General features: G+C 46.0%; 1 protein-coding gene across 1 annotated transcript; it reads right to left on the bottom strand.

Annotated features, from left to right (window-relative positions):
• Positions 1-587: 587 nt before the first annotated feature.
• On the bottom strand, positions 588-20,621 carry LOC130022281 (tubby-related protein 3-like). Its single transcript, XM_056113029.1, has 13 exons — positions 20,608-20,621; positions 16,202-16,253; positions 12,866-13,025; positions 12,139-12,288; positions 9,910-10,041; positions 8,254-8,400; positions 7,301-7,469; positions 6,752-6,974; positions 5,883-5,995; positions 4,988-5,099; positions 3,661-3,759; positions 2,516-2,681; positions 588-709 (listed from the first exon to the last, which is right to left on the bottom strand). Exons 1-13 carry the CDS (start codon positions 20,619-20,621, stop codon positions 588-590), a joined length of 1,659 nt encoding a protein of 552 aa, XP_055969004.1.
• Positions 20,622-22,310: the final 1,689 nt, after the last annotated feature.

The following is a 22,310-nucleotide window of genomic DNA, read 5'->3' as shown; positions in this document are numbered from 1 at the left end:
GGGCGTTGGAACCCTGGATGATGGAAACCTAATCATGCAGTTTTGAAAGGTTCTACCTCACAGTGATTTAATTAAAAGGAAAAAAAATCAAAAGAAGAGATCCAAATCACAAAAAAAAATTAAAAACATAAATGAACAATTCAAAAAATAAATAAATAATTCAGGTCCTTCCCTGATTTCCAGGTTTCTCCAGGCTGTCAATTCAGCCTCTCTTGTTCCTGCTCTGGCATGTGCAGCTGCAGTCTTGTCCTCTGTGTACCCTTGGTGGCCTTACTGTACCGAATCTGTCTCTGGAGTTCCCAGTCCCTATGGCTTTGTACCAGCCACAGGCATTGGGGGAGGACATTTGCTAGTCCTGCAGGAGCAGGGAAGGATGGCCGACTTGGGGGCTGCCTGTCACCAGCTGCCATATGTCACCCACCCGCTCACTGCCCAAGATCTACTAGTACCTAATTTATTTTCGGCGGGCCAGGTTGAAAATGACTCCTTAAAGGAATGAAGTGACCTGGCACCGGCCCACTTCCCCCTGTCATTCCACTCACACCATCCCAGTCACACCCAGGGCAGGCTTGGCCCTCACAAGCCCATCAGCCTCTGTCAAGCCTTGACAGAGCAATGGCAAATGCCTGCACTGTCGATAGAGGGTGGCTGTACTCCATGAAGAATTGTTGCTTGATCACGTGCTCAAGCTGCATGACCACACGGGAAGCTGGGAAGGAAAGACATGAGGTCATTAGGACACGGTGTAGGTGGACTGGAGAAAAGCCTGTATTGAAGGGACAGAAACAAAATCTCAGGTTGGAGCCTTAGGACAGCAGGTAGGGCATTTTGCCTTGCACGGGGCAGACCTGGTTTGGATCCCCAGCATGCCATAGGGTCCCTTGAGGCCCACCAGGAGAGATTCCTGAGGACAAAGAAGGTGTAACCCCCGGGCGTGGTCAAATGTGGCCCCAAAATCAAATAAGAAGGAAAACAAATTCTCCTCTACAAGTTTATTCATCAGCAGGTTTCTCTGAAACGGGAAACCTGAAAGATGGACCCAGAGAATCTCTAAATCTCTGAATGCCTCAGCACAAAGATTCAGAAACTCAAACTCGGGGACTGCCCAGCAGGGAGAGCATTTGCCTTGTAGGCAGATGACTTGGGTTCGATCCCTGGCATCCCATAGGGTCCACTGAGCACTACCAGGAGTGACTCCTGGTTGTAGAGCCAGGAGGAACCCCTGAGAATTGCCAGGTGTGGCCCAAAAAGAAAGAAAGAAAGAAAGAAAGAAAGAAAGAAAGAAAGGAAGGAAGGAAGGGAAGGAAGGAAGAAAGAAAGAGAAAGGAAGGAAGGAAGAAAGAAAGAGAAAGGAAGGAAGGAAGGAAGGAAGGAAGGAAGGAAGGAAGGAAGGATGGGAGGGAAGGAGGGTGGGAGGGAGGGAGGGAGGGAGGGAGGAAGAGAAAGGAAGGAAGGAAGGAAGGAAGGAAGGAAGGAAGGAAAAGGAAGGAAGGAAGGAAGGAAGGAAGGAAGGAAGGAAGGAAGGAAGGAAGGGAAAGGAAGGAAGGAAGGAAGGAAGGAAGGAAGGAAGGAAGGAAGGAAGGAAGGGAAAGGAAGGAAGAAGGAAAAGAAGGAAGGAAGGGAAAGGAAGGAAGGAAGGAAGGAAGGAAGGAAGGAAGGAAGGAAGGAAGGGAGGAAGGAAAAGGAAGGAAGGAAGGAAGGAAGGAAGGTAGGAAGGAAGGAAGGGAGGAAGGAAGGAAGGAAGGGAAAGGAAGGAAGGAAGGAAGGAAGGAAGGAAGGAAAAGGAAGGAAGGAAGGAAGGAAGGAAGGAAGGAAGGAAGGAAGGAAGGGGAAGGAAGGAAGGAAGGGAAAGGAAGGAAGGAAGGAAGGAAGGAAGGAAGGGAAAGGAAGGAAGAGAAAGGAAGAAGAGGAAGGAAGGAAGGAAGGAAGGAAGGAAGGGAGGGAGGAAGAAAGGAAGGAAGGAAGAGAAAGGAAGGAAGAGAAAGGAAGGAAGAGGAAGGAAGGAAGGAAGGAAGGAAGGAAGGAAGGAAGGAAGGAAGGGAAAGGAAGGAAGGAAGGAAGGAAGGAAGGAAGGAAGGAAAAGGAAGGAAGGAAGGAAGGAAGGAAGGAAGGAAGGAAGGAAGGAAGGAAAAGGAAGGAAGGAAGGAAGGGAAAGGAAGGAAGGAAGGGAAAGGAAGGAAGGGAAAGGAAGAAGAGGAAGGAAGGAAGGAAGGAAGGAAGGAAGGGAGGGAGGGAGGAAGAAAGGAAGGAAGGAAGAGAAAGGAAGGAAGAGAAAGGAAGGAAGAGGAAGGAAGGAAGGAAGGAAGGAAGGAAGGAAGGAAGGAAGGAAGGAAGGAAGGAAGGAAGGCAGACAGAAATTAACTCAAAGTGTACTGTGAAATGTTCTCATTTGAAAGCAGTCACGTCTTTCTAAACCATTTCCCTCCTGAGTAGAAGGATCCATGAGCGACAAGGCCTCCCCCATCTGGAAGATGCTCTTTCCTTCTGCTCCATCCAACCCTGGCACTGGACTTACTCTCACTTCCTTGAATGAGCTGGAAGGTCTTCTGCGACTTGTCCTTCATCCACTGGGGCAAGCAATAGCTCTGCGTCTTGAGGTTCCCAATAGGGTACTTATTTTTGAATTCAACGACATTGTCCTTGGTTTTCTTTCTCCATTTAGAGAAAAAATCCTTGAGGGTCTGTGTGAAGGGGAAAAGTATGTGACTTTGCACAAGGAACCACAAGAAATCATTTCCACGCTCTCAGGTACAGAGTAAGGTAAGGTAAAGGTAAAGGCCCTCCCGTTGATCGTCGATTTGCTCGAGCGGGCCCAGTAACGTCTCCATTGGAGACTTTGTTGTTACTGTGTCTGGCATATCGAATACTCTCGGTAGCTTGCCGGGCTCTCCGAGAGGGGCGGAGGAATCGAACTCGGGTCGGCCATGTTGGCCGCTTGTAAGGCGAACGCCCTACCCGCTGTGCTATCGCTCCAGATACAGAGTAGTGCAGGGGAATGGTCTCTTCTATCAAGAGCTCATCAAACAGAACAGTGTCAAAAATGAAGGCATTTGGGGGCTAGAGCAATAGGGCAGCGGACAGGGTGTTTGCCTTGCATGCAGCTGGCCCAGGATTTGATCCCCAGCAGCCGGTAGGGTCTTCCAAGCACTGCCAGGAGTTAATTCCTGAGTGTAGAGACAGGAGGAAGCCCTGAGCATCACTGAGGTTGACCCAGAAAGCTGGGGGTAGGGGGAAGAAATTAAGCCATTTAAAAAATGATTCTAGATTATCTGGAATTTCTCCCTCCAGACTCAATGGTTTCGATTCAACCACTTTCACAACGGCCCTGAATGACAGAGTAAGAACTCTTTGTTCTTTGTTTAGGGCCAGGGGATGGCTCCGTGGGCTGGAACACACGTGCCCTGCATGTTGGAGCCCCAGATTGGATTTCTGGCACATGTCCTGACCCCTGCACAAAGTCAAAGCAAACAAAGTTGGATTTTTTTTTGTGGTGAGCTGAAATAGTGGTGTATACTAGCATCAGGAATGTCAACACTGGTGCAAACAAATTACCTTAACTATAATTATACAATTTTAATGTCTACACACACACACACACACACACACACACACATGCTTTTTCTTCTATCGCCTTTGCTGAGCACCTCTGCTCCTACTTACCCTCTTTGATTCAACTGGCACCTGCTCTTCACTCTCAGTCGAAATTGGAATGATCACAGTTATACTCTTAGGCCTTTGAAATCGAAGCGCTTTATTTTTCTAGACAGAAAAATAAGGCAGAACTTTTTTTTACTGTCATTAAAGGCAGGGAAAGACTAATGTCTTTTCTCTTTTTTTTCTGCTTTTTGGGTCACACCCTGCAATGCACAGGGGTTACTCCTGGCTCTGCACTCAGGAATTACCCCTGCCAGTGCTCAGGGGACCATATGGGATGCTGAGAATCGAACCTGGGTTGGCTGTGTGCACGGCAAACGCCCTACCCGCTGTGCTATCACCCCAGCCCAAGACTCTTTTCTTAACACAAGGTGTTGTTCATGTAAAATTAAAATCTTGGTCATGTAGAATTAAAACCATGTGACTATTTAAACAAACGAAAGGAGCCCCTCTGGGGAGAGAGAGAGTGTAACAGGCATTCAGAACAAATTAAGGGTCAGCAATCTTCACACACTTTCCTCTAAGGAAACTTTTTGGGATCATTTTTAGCGGATATCCATAATGAGAAGGCCCAGTAATGTCTTCATTGTGAGACTTGTTGTTACTGTGTTTGGCATATTGAATATGCCACGGGGACCTTGCTAGGCTTTGCCATGCGGGCGAGATACTCTCGGTAACTTGCCGGGCTCTTCGAGAGGGGTGGAGGCATTGAACCTGGGGCGACTGGGTCGGTCGTGTGCAAGGCAAATGCCTTCTCCACGGTGTTATCACTCCAGCAGTAGGTCGTTTGTCTTGCGTGCAGCCAGCCCAGCCAAGCCGGGTTTGATTCCTCCACCCTCTCAGAGAGCCTGGAAAGCTACCGAGAGTATCTCACCTGCACGGCAAAGCCTGGCAAGCTCCCCGTGGCGTATTCAATATGCCAAACACAGTAACAACAAGTCTCAAAGTGGAGACGTTACTGAGCCTGCTCGAATAAATCGATGAACAACGGGAGGACAGTGACAGTGACAGTGATCCCTAACGAGCAATCCATACTACAATATTGAGGTCCTGCTTTGGGGGCCAGGGTGGAAACATTCGAAATACGGCGGGGGGAAGGTAGAATGGTGGTGGGTTTGGTGTTGGAATATTCAACGTAGTAAGTTATTGTGAACGGCTTTATAAAAATAAAATAAAATCTAAAAAGAAAAAAAAATGAACGGTTGGCTACAGAGGAAGAGGAAAGAGGAAGGAAAGAAAAAGGCAGCGACCTGTTTGAGGGAAATCCACCCAGCAGAGAGGAAGCACAGCACGACAGCCTGGGGACAGAGGCGGCACCCAAGGACACACTTACGTAAGTGATGGTCCCGAGCTTCTGCTGTGTGGAGCACTTTTCAGTCAAGTCCCTGCACTGGTTTGGATCCATCCTGCTGTAAAGCGTGTACTTGGTCTTCATGAGGTTGGCCCTAGAAGCAGGACACAGAGTCAGCGGGATGGCTTCTGGGTTTCCCCTGCGGAAGCAAACCTGCTGACGTTGGAACAGAATGGGAGTCTCTCTGCCTCGCTCGTTGCCAAGTAGCCAAACACTCACCATCACCTCTTCAGAGATCTCTCCTGGAAGCAAGCGAGGGTTACTTCCCTGACGGCTACTTCTCAGCGGCCTTGCTGCTCCCCCCACCTCGCACCAGGAGTTGCCCACTTCATTAGAAAGAAGTTTGGAGGAGCAGGGTCAAGCCACACTCGGGGGCGCTCAGGGTTTATTTCTACCTCTATGTTCACGAGGAACCTCAGGTGTTGCTCGGGTAACTTAAGGGGTGCCAGGATTCGAATCCAGTCTGGTAGCATGCAGACTGTCTTATCAGGTGGCTCCCATCCCCAATTTTTCTTTAAATTTTATTTTTGGAAAGTTGTTCACTATAACTTATGGCACTCAATATTTCAACACTAATTCCACCACCATTCCCCCGTCCCACCACCATTATTTCGAATCTTCTCAACACCACACATGCCTGCCCCAAAGGCAGATACTAATTTATTTGCATTGCTTGTTATGAATACTCTGCTAACAGTGATCCCGAAAGGCTTTCTTAGAGGAAAGGGAGTGGAGATTGTTGTAGCTCAGCCTGGAGATATTAAGGCCTTGTAGAAGAGAACACTAACATGTGACAGGTTGGGCTTCGTGTGCTACCCCACACCCCCCACAATTTTTTTTGTCAAAAGAAAAGACATTGATACAAGGCGAATCTCACCGAAGTCTGCCAATGTAATTCGTCCCTCCACGACATAAATCCATAAAGTCAGTGGAGATAATGTATTCTGATCTCATAAACTTCTTGTACTTTCTAGCTGCAAGGACGAAGAGCTGGAAAAAAGAAGAAAGCTCTGGTCAACAATGAAATGTGCCACCATGTTCCATATTTCAAACGGCTGGTCCCGAGTATGCATTTATCTTTCTCACCTATTTAAGGAAAATAGCCAGAGAGGCCACAGTAACCCTCCACCCACCCAAACCAGGGAAGATGATTTCTTTAAATATTCCTTCCCACTGTATTACTTTCTTTGGGGGTTGGGGAGGCACGCTGGGCCACACCCAGTGATGCTCAGTGGTTCCTCATGGCTCTGCACTCGGGAATTAATTCTGGCAGTGCTCAGAGAATAAGCTGGGGTTCTGGGGATTGAACCTGGTTTGGCCCTTTGCCAGGCAAATGCCTTTCCCTTTGTACTATTGCTCTGGACCTTCAAATTCTTTTTTTTTTTTTTTTTTTTTGCTTTTTGGGTCACACCCAGCGATACACAGGGGTTACTCCTGACTCTGCACTCAGGAATTACTCCTGGTGATGCTTGGGGGACCGTGTGGGATGCTGAGATTCAAACCCAGGTCGGCCACGTGCAAAGCAAACACCCTACCCATTGTGCTATCGCTGCAGCCCCTAAAATTCTTTTCCTTTGGCTGCATAGGAATAGAAAATTGTGCCTAGTAGCCAGGAACTCCAGGAACACAGCACCCAGGAACAGATAGTTCCTTCTTCCCACCAGTTGACCTGGTCTAATGCCCAGGTGAAGTTCCCCAAACTCTTCCCTTTGACCCCCAATTTAACAGGAAAACCCAGTGTCATACCTCCTTATTCTCTTTAACTTCCACAAACATATAGTAGCCGGGGAAGATACCCTTAATGTCTTTGATTATCATACATCTCACAGCGGTATCCTGAGGAGCTTGATGGTAAGCAAAGTCCTTCAGATTACTCAGAGATGTCATAAACTCAGTCATTTCCGGAACGGCTGTCTCAAAGGACTCAATTGTATCCTGAGGGAAGCACCATCCATGAGCATTTGGGGCACTGAAAAGAAAACCTCAAACTCTTCAAGAAACACTTCATCCACAAAATAATGGACTGGGTTGCTTCCATGCTTTAATTTTGCAGGCATGGTAAAAGGAAATACTGAAAGGCGTGAGAAAGTGGTGAAGAGAGAGTGATGAGAGATGAGAAAGGGATTCATGTTCGTTGGAGACAAAAGAAAGAAGAGGGATTGTGACTCTGGAGCCGAAATTTGAGCTCAAGTCTTAGGAAGGTGGACCAGAGTGACTAATGGCCTTGAAACACTGAAGCTAGATCTGGGAGACAGTCCCCTTGGTTCCCAGTGACTGTAGAATTGAAGTTCTCACTTAACTAGAAACATTTCAGATCTACGAACCATGGCTGACTGAAAGCTGTCTTCATCCTCAGTGGTGCCCACTGGGAATAATGGTAAATGATGTTTTAGAATTGCTTCTGCAGATTCTTGACTTTTCTTGGCTTTCTCCTCTCTCTCCAGGATCATATGGGCTAAAATATCTGTCAGAGAAAAATACACCAACATCTGCTAAGTCTGTAGAAAAATGAAATTCTCCTAACTAATCACTTAATCACTTAACTTCCCGTTAGTCGTCGATTTGCTCGAGCGGGCGCCAGTAACGTCTCCATTTGTCCCTGTCGCGTGCTAGTGTAGCCCAATGGCATCTGTCGCGTGCTAGTGTAGCCCAATGGCATCTGTTCCTAACTAAAGACATCATTAAAATCTTTCTGGCCTTCTCAGCATCTTTCCAAATGGTGACAACTATTGTCACAGTCATACTCAGAGACGCACTGCTGGCTCACCCCTGTCCCACTGCGTGGCAGTGTAATTCTACTTTTTCTTTGCTTATTTTTTCTCACACATCACACTGGAACACAGCTCAGGTTAGGAGTCAAACCATCTCTGGGTTAATTCTGCTTCCAGACTTGCTCCTCTCAATTAATTCTTATTTCTTTTTTCCTTTTCTGGGACACCCCTTGAAGGGTTCAGGGCTCTCTCTTAGTTCTGCACTCAGGGATAATCCACTGACAGAACTGGGTAATCTTATGTGGTGCGAGGGATCAACCCCAGATTGGCTGCATACCAAGCAAGCACCCAACTTACTGTATACTATTGCTCTGGCCTCTCCTTCAAGTTCATTCTTTACGATACAAGGTCATTTGTCTATGGTCCACATCTGATAGCCTTTCTTATCTGGAAACCCCAAGTTGGAGACCAGAGAGAAAGCTCAATGGGCTACAACCCATGTGGGAGACCCAGGTTTGATCTCTTTCCTGTCCTTACCATCTTTGTCATAAAACTTCTTAGAAGCAAGCTTTGGAGAGCGTGGCTTCTTTCCCGTAGCCTCAATTTTCTCTATGGAGGTAGGAGAGCCCTGAGATGAGACAGGAAGTTTCAAATCCAAATCCTTATTGTCTGCGCCAATGACATCTAGGAGCCAAAAGAAAAAGAAAACCCAGGGTATAGTGAGTTGGTATGTCGCTGTGCGATTCAGATATATGTGAGAATTTGGAACCACCAGACCATTTCAATTACCTTCCTGTAACAGAAACAGAGGAATGGTGTTCACTGAAAGAAATTTTGCTAACATTAAACATTCTTGATGTTGGGTCAGAGTGATAATACGGAAGGTAAGGCTGTTGTATGGGGCCAACCCAGGTTCATTCCTCTGCATTGTATAGGGTTCCCCAAGCACCACGAGGAGGAATTCCTGAGGGCAGAGCCAGGAAGAACACTTGAGCATTGCTGGGTTTGGCTAAAATAAAAAAAATCCATATTTGGTGTAGTCCATCTATGGCCACACCGCAGTCTGGTGTGTCCTACCAATCTGTCAAGCACATATTGTTGGACATCTGCTTTGTAAACATTTGGGCTGAGGGGGTGGGGGTGAGGGACAGGACCCACAACCAGCAGTGTTCAGGGCTTACTCCTGGCTCTTCTCCCAAGGATGATTCTTGGCGGTGCTCAGGGCATCACCTGGAGTGTGCTGGGGATATCAATCCCGGACTGGTCACATGAACGGCAAGCTCCCCACCTGCTGTAATATCCCTCCAGCCCTGCAATGACATTCTTTGGCCCAGGCTAACCGGTTCATGAGCAATAGGATCGAGGACATATTCTTTAGAATCTTTTAGAACTCAGTGTCCTATCTGTAAAGTAAGAAACTCCAAAGTACAGGAACTCTTGATTGTTACAATCATAAAATGCATTGGTTGAGAGACATCAGGAGCTGCCGTTCAATGTAACTCTAGTTTCTTCCACAGCAGAGGCCTCTGTGCATCCTTCCAGGCTCGGCTGAATCCCCAGCTTCTTCCAACATCTTTCTTTGCCCTTTCCCCTGCCCGGAAGTGGAATTCTATTTCCTCCCTCCTGGCCCTCCCACCACCTGGCAGTGTAATTCTACTTTTTCTCTGTATATTTTTTTCTTACACACCACACTGGAACAGAGCACACAGGTTAGGAGCCAAATCATCTCTGGGTTAGTTTTGCTTCCAGACTTGCTCCTCTCAATTCATTCTTGTTTTTATTTTTATTTTTTTCCTTTCTGGGACATACTTACCTGCTGTGATAATACAGCAGGTAAGGCTGCTGTTACCTTGCACACGGCCAACCCAACTTCATTCCCCGGCATCCTAGAAGTGATCAGGGCTCCCTCTTAGCTCTGAACTCAGGGATCATCCCCTGAAGGGACTGGGGAACCTTATGTGGTGCAAGAGAACAACCCCAGGTCCGCTGCATACCAAGCAAGCACCCAACCTACTGTATGCTATTGCTCCGGCCCCTCCTTCAAATTCATTCTTTAGGATACAGGGTCATTTGTCTACGGTCCACTTCTGATAGCCTTTCTCATCTGAAAACCCCAAGTTGGAGGCCAGAGAGAAAGATCAAGGGCTTCAATGTATGTGGGAGACCCAGGTTCGATCTCTTTCCGGTTCCTACCATGTATGTTAAAAAACTTCTTAGAAGCAAGTTTCGTCAAGCGACATTCCTCATTACATTCATCAATGTCCTCTATGGTGACAAAAGAATCTTGAGACTCTTCTGGAAGTTCCAGGTCTGCATCAACAGCATCTATGAGCCAAAAAAAAAAAATGAAAAGAAAACCCAGGGAACAATGAGTTGGTAAGTCGCTCGGCAATTCAGATGTATGTGCGAATTAAGAACCACCAAATCATTTCATTTATCTTCCTGTAATAGAAACAGAGGAATGGTGTTCACTGAAAGAAAATTTGCTAACATAAAGCATTCTTGATGTTGGGCCAGAGTGATATAATACGTAGGTAAGGCTGTTGTGACCTTGCACGTGGCCAACCTAGCTTCATTCCTTGGCATCCCATAGGGTCCCCCAAGCACCACTAGGAGGAATTCCTGAGGGCAGAGTCAGGAGGAATCCCTGAGCGTTGCTGGGTACAGCTAAAATTGAAAATCCATATTTGGTGTTGTACTTTAGAAACTTAACCCCAAGAAAATAAAGTTGTTACTCCAGAGTTCATATCCTCCATGTTGTTTCCAGAGCTTGGGCATCTGCATGTCTGCCCCCTGCCACACTGCAGTCTGATGGTCCCTACCAATCTGCCAAGAACATACGGTTCAACATCCAATGCTTTTGTAAAGATTTAGGGGCATAGGAGAGGGAGAGAACCACAACCTGCAATGTTCGGGGCTTACTCCTGGCTCCGCACTCAGAGATTATTCTTGGTTGTGCTCAGGGCAACATCTGGAGTGTACAAACCCGGGTTGGCCACGTGCACAGCAAACTCCCTGCCTGCTGTAATATCCCTCTTGTCCTGCAATGATATTCTTTGGCCCAGGCTAAATGACTCATTAGCATCAGGATCTAGGACATATTAGTTAGCATCTTTTATTTATTTATTTTTTTTTCTTTTAAGAAGTTTTATTGGATCACCCTGAGATACAGTCACAAACCTGCATAATTATGTTTCAGTCACTCAATGCTCGAGCATCTATGCCTTAATCAGTGCCCATTTTCTACCACCATTGTTCCCAGTGTCCCACCCACCACCCCCACCCCACTCCATCCCATTCCCTGCCTCTGTAGCAGGTACCGTCCGTCTTTACTCTCTAATTTTGGAGTCATCATCTTTTAGAACGGAGTGTCCTATGTGTAAGTAAGAAACTCCAAGGTATAGGAACTCCTGATTGTTACGTGTGTAAAATCTACTGTGTTGTAGAGATCGAGGAGCTGCTGTTCACTGTCAAACTCCTCAGATTCCACAGGAGGTGGCTCCGTGCATTCATCCAGGCTCAGGAGAATCCCTAGCTTCTTCTAACATCTTTCTTTGTCCTTTCTCCCTGCCTGGCTGTGGACTTCTACTTCCTCCCTCAGATCCTCCCACACACTGTAGACCTGTAGAATGCAGGTGTTCACCTAACCCATCCCTGGAGTACTTATTCTGCATCCAGATTCACTCCTCCAAACTCAGCCTTGATGCTGCAGGGCAGTTTTTCTACAATCCGACTCTGCTATCCTTTCTCAGATGAGAATCCCACACAGCAGGTCGGAGAAAGAGCTCAATGGGCTGTAATATACCGGGGAGAGCCAGATTTCATCTCTCGTATCACAAGGTCCCCAGAGAGTGTCACTGAGGGTGACTCCCAAGCACTGCACCAAGAGTAAGCCCTGAGCATAGCTGAGTGCCAAAACCTGACGGACCCCCCCCCCCCACACACACACACATACAAGAACATTAGCACTGTATGGCTCTAAACAAAAACAAAAAAAGAGTCAAGTGCCATAGCTAATGCTGCTGATATTTTCGATTTAGTTTAATTTCCTCATTTGTCTTGGGTAATAGAAAAATACTAGTATTGTTGGCAGTGTACAAGTTACCCCACAGAGGCCAAAATGCCTGATGCTGTCACCTGTTAGGCCCTAAGCTGCATTACACGCAATTTTCACCTGCCCAGAGATATTTTCTTTTTCATTAATTTTATCCCAATGGATAAAAGTCAAGGACTGGATCATGGGTTAGGCCTTGCACCCAACAAACTTGGGTCAGCATATCCTCCCCCACACCGCCACGGGAGGTCCCTGAGAACAGTCAAGTGTGTCTCAAAAAACCCAACACCCACATTCTACCCCTGCCAAGATGTCAAGGAGAAGGTGACATGTGACCACGTCTATCTGAAAGTCTTCCCTGTCCTCACCAATTTGAGAAGCAGCCACCGCAGTGCTTGTCCCAGCGGCCTGTCCCTCTGTTTCCTCTTTGCTGGAAGAAGAGTTTAGAGGGATGGTAAGAAGTTCTGGAACTGAATCCTGATTGCTGGGCCTCGTGGTGGCAACTGGGTCAACAGCTCCTAGAAGCCAAAGGAAAGGAAACCCAAAGCAAGAATGAGCTTTTCTGCCATGGGTGGTTTGGATGCGCCTGAGAACTAAGAACCACCAAACCATCTCGCTTCTCTTCTACCTGTCATGGTTTCACAGGAGTGGTGTTCACTGTACTACATTTTACTAATGCAAATAAACAGGATGTGGTACTCTAGAAGCCTAACACCAAGAACACTCAGTAGATGGGGGCTGGAGCTATAGTACAGAGGGTAAGGTGCTTGCCTTGCCAGCAGCCAACCCAGGTTCAATTCCCAACATCTCATAGGATCCCCTGAGCACTGCCAGGAGTGATTCCTGAGCACAGAGCCAGGAGTATCCCCTGAGTCATTGTAAGGTGTGACTGAAGAAAAAGCTAAAAAATTTTTAAAGAAAGCGGGGGAGGAGGAAAGAAAAAGAAAAAATCTCCCACTGATGAGTCTACTTCTTTATTCTAGCTCACATGTGGTTTTGAACGATGCTAACACGGGTCCCTTGGTCCCTCTTCCCACCTTCTCTTATGGCTGCAGAAACTGCCCCTAAGCAGGAAGAGCTGTGGTGAACACACACCAGGCAGGATGAAATTGTTGCCGGGAGGACAAGATGACCTCAGATAGAAACGACTCTCCCCACTTCTCGGCTTTGCAAGAGGAAGTCCAGTAACAGGATTTGGCCGCACCACCATTGGATCCAGGCGCTTGCGCCTCTGCCTTTTCTCCAATAGGTCTCTCTGGAGGGTGGAGAAAATGTGATATTATACGCAGGAAAGCGAGGTGGAGAACTGCTACTTCAAACCAGGAGTTTCTCGATAATCACAAAACACCTTCTAAATGATCGTTCCTCCTTTCAGCCCAGGGATAAGCAAGGCCTGGGGAAGTCCAGGCCTGGATGTTCATGGATTATCTGTAAAAATCTATTTTTAAGTCTGATAAAATGCATTTCTTGACAATCTATGACCGTGGCTTAAGTCTGCTGAAAAGATTTGATCATTATTATCAATTATTATCATTATTGATCAAAAATAATTTGATCATTATCATCAAATCAGGCTCACAAATTTCAAATTTAAATATATTGGTCAGGGATGTGCCTTGTAATAGGGGCAAACCTTGCACCATCAAATTAATTACTTAAGTAGAAATATAAACACATTAGTAAAGGGAAAAAGAAAGGCACACTATGGTCTTAAGCAGATATAATATGAACATTTCAGCCCAGCAAGCTACCAAGACTATCTCGCCCGCACGGCAAAGCCTGACAAGCTACCCATGACGTATTCGATATGCCAAACACATATCGAATAACAAGTAACAAATATCAAGTAACAAGTCTCACAATATTACTGGGCCCGCTCGAGCAAATCGATGAACAGCAGGAGGACAGTGACTGTGACTTTTTTTTTTTTATTGAATCACTGTGAGATATAGCTAGAAAGCTCATGTTTGAGTTTCAGTCATACAATGAACGAACACCCATCCCTCCATTTTCCATCACCAATGTCCTGAGTATCCCTCTCACATTTTTGGCAGATCAGATAATCTCCCCCATATGCTCTACTTTGGGGCATTATGGTTTGCAATACAGATACTGAGGGGCTATCACGTTTGGTCCGTTATCTACTTTCAGCACACATCTCCCATCCCGAGTGATCCCTCCAACCATCATTGACTTAGTGATCTCTTCTCTATTCCAACTGCCTTTTTCCCCAGCTCATGAGGCAGGCTACCAACCATGGAATAATATTCCTGGTCCTTGTGTCTACTGTCCTTGGGTGTCAGTCTCATGTTTATATTCCACAAATGAGTGTGGTCATTCTATGCCCGTGCCTCTCTTCCTGACTCATTTCACTTAGCATGATAACAATATTTCTTTCTTCCTCTTTTTGTTTTTTTTTCTTTTTGGGTCACACCCAGCAATGCTCAGGGGTTACTCCTAGCTCTGTACTCACGAATTACTCCTGGTGGTGCTTGGGGGATGGTAGAAGATGCCGGGAATTGAACTCGGGTCAGACGTGTGCAAGGCAAATGCCCTACCCACTGTACTATCGCTCTAGCCCCCAATATGAACATTTCTTATTCTTTTTCTAGTTGTCTTTATTTCTTCCTTTTGAAATAAGAAGGGGGAAAACATTCTATCCTCTCAGTGGTATTTTTGTGGACTAGCACTCTTCACTAAAATTACCTGCTGATCTGCAAAAGAACACCATGACGCTTAACATGTGGTACTCCAGCAGCACATGGTGGTAACATTGTTATAACTAATGATATATAGAAATATTGGCATTAAAAATCATGTTTTTGAGCTTTGCCTTCGTGGTGTATGAAATGTTTCTATTTTTCACTGGGCTATAGGTACAAAGCTATATAAAACCCAGATCCTGGAAGAGAACAGCGCAGAGTCTCCTGCCCCTGCGCCTGGCTGTCCTCGCCCAGGGCCCCTTGGAGGGGAACGGGTTGAGTTTCCCTCCCTGCCCCAACCAGGGTTTCGGCAGCCGAAGACCTCCAGAACCAGCCACCACCATGCTGAGACCACTCTCCACACGCATGAAGGTACCGACAGAGGAAAAAAGGCATGCGGGTTCCAGGGCTGAGATCTCCAAGCCTGCTCGGATCGGGGCTGAGCATCCTCCACCCAGATCCTCCATATTCCAGTAGGCAGGGGTCACACCCACCAACTGGACCCCTGGCGCCGTGTAATCCCATCAACGGCCAAGACCCAGAGACTATAAAAACCAGCTCCCGGAAGTGCGCAGCCATGAATGCAACATCTTCTTATCTCATCCTTACTTTTGACAAACTGGCAGGCTACCGAATGTAACCTGCCCACATGGCAGAGTCTGGCAAACTCCCCGTGGCATACCCAATATGCCAAATATCAGTAACAATGATGGGTCTCATTTTCCTAACCCTGAAAGAGCCTTGAATATGGCACATTTTTAAAAATCTCAGGGCTAGGACGAAGGAGGCGTTACTGGGGCCTGCTCGAGGCAATCGACGAACAACAGGATGGTTGTGATCATGGTGGTGATAAGTACAAAGATGGTGCAAATCACTTGTGACTCAGGTCATTTTCATGTTTTCACTCAAAATACACAGTTTATCTGGGTCAGGGAAATTTCTCAAGTGGTAGAATAGATGCCTCGCTCATCTGAGGCCCTGAGTTCCATCTCCCACACTTGCATGGGCCCCAAAGAACCATCAGTTTTAGCCCTGGCAGTCCCAAATTCTAATGGAGTGTAACCCATGTGAAAAAAAATATCAGTGGGCCAGAACAATAGTCCAACGAGGAGGGCACTTACCTTGCACGTGGCCGACCCGGGTTTGATTCCTGAGCACCATTGGGTGTGGCCCCAATTTTTTTTTTAGTATTTGCAGTAATTATTATAATAGGAACACAATATTAACATGTTTTGAATTCTTCTGATTATAATAGGAACATGGGCCAGAACGATATCATAGCGGGTAAGGTGTTTGCCTTGCATGGGGCCAACCTGGGTTCGATTCCTCTGCCCCTCTCAGAGAACCCAGCAAGTTACCTAGAGTAAAGCCTAGCAAGCTACCTGTGATGTATTCGACATGCCAAAAAAGAGTAACAAGTCTCACAGTGGAGACATTACTGGTGCCCACTTGAGAAAATCGACAGACAATGGGAAGACAGTGCTATAATAGGAACACAACATTAACATCCTTTGAATTCTTCTGAAATATTCTGAGAACTTGCGTGACTTCATCACTTGATGCCCTCCCAGTCCACTGACCCTATCAGATCCCAGCGCCTGGATTCGACCTACTGACTCCAGACAGGCCGATTTTGTCCCAGCATCTTTTTCTAACCCCAGCAGAGCCTCAGTCTTCAGCGTCCGGTCAGCTGATCAGGGAACCAGTTCCAAAAGAGCGGACTGCTTACCTGATGGTCCAATTTATGCTGGCGCTCCTTAAGATACACATCTAGACTATCACTGGAGAAGAAAAAGAAAGCAAGTCAGTGAAAATCCCTGGGAAACCGTGTCAGTTCCCTCCTCTCCCTGGGTCCTGGCCCCTAGAGCTGTTCATTCTGTCCAAGGGGAGCCACAGATGCAGATGCCCTCACGCTGAGTGCTGGTGATCTTAGCACTTCACTGGTTGGTTGGTTTTCTGGGCCAGACCTGTCAGTGCTTTGAGGTCGCTTCCAAGGGATTGAACCCGGGTCGGCCCCGTGCAAGGCAAACGCCCAACTTGCTGCACTGTTGCTATACCTCTGAAAACTTACTTTTATTAATGAGAATAGGCATTCTAGTATATTATATTAAATGGTTTGAATTCCTTTATTTCGATTCCTCCGCCCTCTCGGAGAGCCCGGCAAGCTACCGAGAGTATTCGATATGCCAGACACAGTAACAACAAAGTCTCCAATGGAGACGTTACTGGGCCTGCTCGAGCAAATCGACGATCCTTTATTTATATAGATTAAAATCTTATAGCAACCAAGCATCACATTTAACTGTAATTGATTTATTTTGTGACAGTTCCTTTTGCCATTCCTCTAAGTTGTGTTGGAGTAAGCAATCTGCAGTGCATTTGTTTTGAACTCACTTAAGGGGGCAGGCTGGAAGGGTGGGAGGGAAATAGGGGACATCAGTGGAGGTCACACTGGTGGTATTGGTGTTGGAACATTGTATACTTGAAACAACTGTATTAGGAGCAACTTTGTAAGTCATGGTGTTTTAATAAAAATATATTTCAGAAATCAAAATAGAATCAAATAAAAACTAAATTTTTTTCTACGTTTGAAAAGAACTTTACAAGAAGAGCTAAAAATTATAAATGTTTTTACCAGATTACTCTTTGCTATGGGCTGGAGCGATAGCACAGCAGTAGGGCATTTGCCTTGCACGCAGCCAACATGACCTAACCGAGTTTGATTCCTCCGCCCCTCTCGGAGAGCCCAGCAAGCTGCCGAGAGTATCTCGCCCGCACAGCAAAGCCTAGCAAGCTCCCCGTGACATATTCAATATGCCAAACACAGTAACAAGTGTCACAATGGAGACGTTACTGGGCCCACTCGTGCAAATCGATGAACAATGGGAGGACAGTGACAGTGACATATTAATACAATGGAAGGTAGCCTGGTTTTGATTTTGGTTTTGGGGCCACACCTGGAGGTACTCAGGGGTTAGTCCTGGCTCTGCACTGAGGAATCACTCCTGGCAGGCTCTGGGGACCTATGGAATACCAGGAATCGAACCTGGGTCAGCTACATGCAAGGCAAGTGGCTTACCCACTGTACTATTGCTCCAGCCCTGAAAGTGACCTATTTTAAAAACATACATGGTTCATTTGTGAAATATATATATTAAAAAGTATAAAACTAATATCCAAGAGGTGCATGTCCTTCTCTCCCAGAAGGGAGCCTAACATGACACTTTCAATAACCAAGCTGCCAGACCCCATGTCAGACTGTTTCATTCAGGGATCCCCAGAGAGGGCAGGGGAGACCCATCCTTGCCCCAAGGGACCCAGCCACAGCAGCCAAACACCTCCAAATTCAACTGATGCCCTGCTCAGAGTCACTCTCCACACGTTTGGGGCAAGCCTCATGCATGAGTGAACCTATTCCTGGACCACGCGGCTGCATTGGCAGCCACGCACCACTTCATACTACACACCACCCATACTGCAACTCACATTTGATGGGGTTCAAAGTAGGGGTTCAAAGTAGGAGGCAACTAATCTTAGAGGGAAATTTTTTTTACAAATATATATACATGTATATTATATATATGTAGGACAACATTGGTTTGTCCTTTCTGCCTTGACACAGGGCGCTTAGGTTTATTGGGTTACTCCCATCAAAGTGCTCCCATTCCTCTGTGTTTACTTGTAACCTCTTTCTTTGTGCTCCGCTTCCCCAACCGGTCAATCACCTTTATCTCCTAATCAGACTCTGTTAACTTGTAAGTATTGCTTTTCTCCTCTCCTTAGTCCAATAACTTAATTAACAGCTTAATTAACATCTTAATTCTCTTTCTTAATATCAGTCATTTTGTATGAGACTGTAAGAGATACATTAAGCTTGTAGGGTGACTTTCCTGGGGACATCTCGCTATAAGATCTCAGACTATAGCGCACATGCCAGATTAACCTTTCCTAACCCTAGCAAGATCCTAATCCAGCTGCTAATTTTTGGATCATGATAGAATTTGTCTATGACCATGCTCTTATCCTATAGTTAATATTATGGCACTTTGTCCTGGCTCATTTTGATACCAGGGTAGCTCACGGCTTTAAAAAAAAGTATAGATAGATAGATAGATAGATAGATAGATAGATAGATAGATAGATATGGGTCCATCCAGTCCCTTGTCAGGACCTACTTTTGGGGTGCCAGGAAATTGGGACAACTGAGGTTTAAGTCTAGAGAAAAGATGCCAGGAGTGAATATCATTTGGAGTCAATTAACTCCTAATTTACAAAAGCATAGCATTAACTGTCTTCCTGTGTCTATACAAAAAGGACATTGCTCTGAATTAACCATGCAAAGGACTTAAGAGAAAAGCAATATTCACAAGCAATATTTACAAAGTCTTATTAGGAGATAAAGGTGGTTGGGGAAGCAGAGCACAAAGAAAGAGTTTACAAATAAACACAGAGGAATGGGAGCACTGTGATGGGAGTAGCCCAACAAACCTAAGCTCCCTGTGGCAAGGCAGAAAGGGCAAACCAATGTTATCCTACATAAAACTAATATCCAAGAGTTGCATGTCCTTTTCTCCCAGAAGGGAGCATAACATGACATTTGCCATAACCATGCTGCCAGGCTTTCATTCAGGGTGCCCCGGAGGCAGCCCCTAGCAGCCCATAACCTCCAGAACTCAACCGCCACCCTGATCACAGCCACTCTCCATATGCTCAGGTCAAGCCTCACCCACGAGTGAATCCCCAGAAAACCCAGGTATGCGGGACTTTGTGACTGAGAACTCTGGGTTCAGTGGAACCAGGAATGGGAATCCTTCACCCGTATCCCCGTTTCCAGAAACAGCAGTCACACCCATAAGCCACCTCTGAATGGGGCCAGTGAATCTCGTCACCGGCCACCATCCAGAGTCACATGCCCTTATCTCCCAGAAGGGAGCATAACATGACACTTGCCATGACCATGCCGCCAGACTGTTTCATTTGGAGGACGGCCAGGTGAGACCCCTCCTCACCCCAAGGGACCCAGCCCTGGCAGGTGAAAACCTCCAGAACTCAACCGATACTGTGCTCATGGCCCCTCTCCACATGCCCCTGCTGAGCCTCACCCACGAGTGAACCTATTCCTGGACCATGCGGCCATATTCACAGCTCCGTGATTGCTCATAGCACACACCACTCATACTCCAAGAGTACTGCACCACATTTTGATGGCGTTCAAAGTAAGAAGCAACCAATTTTAGAGGGAAATAATTTTTTTCACAGATATATATACATATATATCCTACATAATGTATATATGTATAGATATATATGTATATATATCTATATAGCACACAAGTCTCAATCTTTAATAACATGTTAGTGATCTCATAGGAAGGCTTAGTGGCCCGTTGGTGAAATACAACAATCCTCACATTCTTTCCTCTAAGGAAACTTTTTGTAGCATTTTCAATGGTTTTTCATGACAAACAATAAACAATGCAAAATATATTATTTCAGTTCTGCTTTGGGGAAGGGGTTGGGGTTTGGGATGGAAACATCTGAAATATGGTGGTGGGAAGGTGTAATGGTGGTGGGATTGGGGCTGGAATAGTAAATGTAATCAAATATTGAGAGCCCGGCAAGCTACCGAGAGTATTCGATATGCCAAACACAGTAACAACAAAGTCTCCAATGGAGACGTTACTGGGCCCGCTCGAGCAAATCGACGATCAATGGGAGGGCCTTTACCCTTTTACCTTTTACTTTATAAAATAAAAAATTAACCAAAAAAAACCTCCTCAATAATGTGAAGTTCTGACATGCAACTAACATTCTCGAGCATTTCTCTCTTTGGGAAAAGTTGGCAGTCAGGGGGATGTTGGACCACATCTGGCTGTGCTCAGGCTATTCCCGATTTGGTGCTCAGAAGTGCTCAAGAATAAGATGTGGACCAGATAATCTCATCAACAGCAACGATCCAGAGACTCACTGTCCTTCTCTTTTGGAAGAGAGCATAAAACAACACATGGCCTAGCCATGCTGCTGGACCCGGCACCAGGGTCCCCAGGAGGGGGGCAGGTAGGACCCTCCCCACCCCAAGGGACCCAGCCCTGGCCACGGAAATCCTGGACTATGCAGCCAAACAATATCACATACCTCACACCACTCATATTCCAAAAGTAGCATACCACATTAGATGGGGTTTAATTTATCAACATATTAGCAATCTCTTCTAGAATGGCTTAATGGCCCTTGATTGAAATACAATAATCTTCACACAAGACCCCTAACAAAAGTTTTTTTGAGCATTTTTCAGTGGTTTATTCATAACAAACAATAGAAAATAAATTACTTTGGTTCTGCTTTGGGGGAGGGGTTGGGGCTCGGGATTGAAACATCCAAAATATGGTGTTGGCAAGGTGTAATGGTGGTGGGATTGGTGTTCGAATATTAAGTGTAATCAAATATTGTCAAATATAAAAATTAAAATAAAATTTTAGATAATTAATTTTTTAAAATAATCATATGTGCACTAATTGTTCCTTACTGATTTTCTTTTTTTAAAATTTTTTTTATTAGTGAAACACCATGAGGTACAGTTGTAGACTTACAAATTTTTGTGCTTGGGTCTCAGTTATACAATGATCAAGCACCCATCCCTTCACCAGTGCCCATTTTCCACCACCACGGATCCCAGTATCCCTCCCACCTAATAAACGTTAGGGCGTTTGTTCTACCCTGGGCCTCTCTGTAAATGTATTTTATTTTGATCCGTTCCTGGGGACGGAGGAGAAGCTCCTCGAGGTGACTGGCAGGGTCCCCCTCTCGGGAAAACTCGCCCAGGTTCAGGTCCAAAGGTTTGAGGTGCAGTTCAGTGTTCGGCTTCAGTGCTGGGGGCCACCAGGTTTGGTGCTGCTGACATCACACCCAGCGGTGCTGACACGGGGAGGGGGGAACAAAGGGAGCTTGCATTTGAACTTGGGGTCTTTTGCCAGCCTTGCACACGCCCCAGCCCTTTGAGCCGTTGCTCTGGTGCGTGGCAACTTTTCGAACTCATTTCAAATTCGAACAAAAACCAAGTTATCGGTGTTCATCTTAGGTGTGAAGAATGTATTTGTTACAGTTGAAATAGCATAAATTGGACCTTCTCCACTTGAGTCAAGTGAAGATACAAGACACAGTTTCCCTTAAATTCAGACATCCCAATTAAAATATAAAAAGTTGAGATCAACGGTCTAAAGTGGGGAAGCAGGTTGGGCCCTGGGCTCCAGAATCACGACCAAGTTAACTAATTAACTTAAAAATAGCCCAACTTAAATTCTCAGAAACTGACATTTAAGTCTGATGTCACTCAATTCCTCTCCCCTAACCGTCATTGAAGTCGTCATAAACAAGAAATTGACAAAGACGTCTCGGATCTGTTTATTTCTCAGGTTTTCGCTTTTGGGTTCTAGCTTTGTCCAAATGGGAGGGGACACCGTTGGGTAGAGCATGAAAGATTACTCCCCAAAATTAATTAAAATTAAAAAAAAATTTTAAAGAGGATCCTTATAAACTCGGGGCATCGAGCACTCTGTATCAGAAAACTCCAAGCAAGAGATAATTGCTGGACAGGCAAGAAACGGTCGGTTCACCCTGAGTTATCAGTTCCAAAACTGGCACCTGCCCCCCACAGCAAAAGCATTTCAGACACACAGTTTCCCCGGGGAAACTGACCCTGACCCAAGGTGGCTCTACTGGGACGTAGGGAGCAGGGCGAGGAGCTGTCAGAAGGAAACTCCCCAAGAGTTTCTCAAGGAAGACCCTAACCCAATCCCTGATGCCGGTGATATAGACGCCTCTGCCAACCGGGTCCGCAC

This window comes from Sorex fumeus, unplaced genomic scaffold, assembly GCF_029834395.1.
Source record: "Sorex fumeus unplaced genomic scaffold, SorFum_2.1 ptg000019l, whole genome shotgun sequence".
Taxonomy (NCBI): Eukaryota; Metazoa; Chordata; class Mammalia; order Eulipotyphla; family Soricidae; genus Sorex; species Sorex fumeus.
This window is presented reverse-complemented; position numbering and strand designations above follow the sequence as displayed.

Excerpts from the sequence above, each read along its gene's own strand:
- LOC130022281 (XM_056113029.1), bottom strand. Across the intron at positions 13,026-16,201 it reads AGCATAAATTGGACCATCAG|AGAGACCTATTGGAGAAAAG; the intron begins GTAAGCAGTCCG and ends TCCACCCTCCAG. Across the intron at positions 5,996-6,751 it reads AAGTTAAAGAGAATAAGGAG|CTCTTCGTCCTTGCAGCTAG; the intron begins GTATGACACTGG and ends TCTTTTTTCCAG.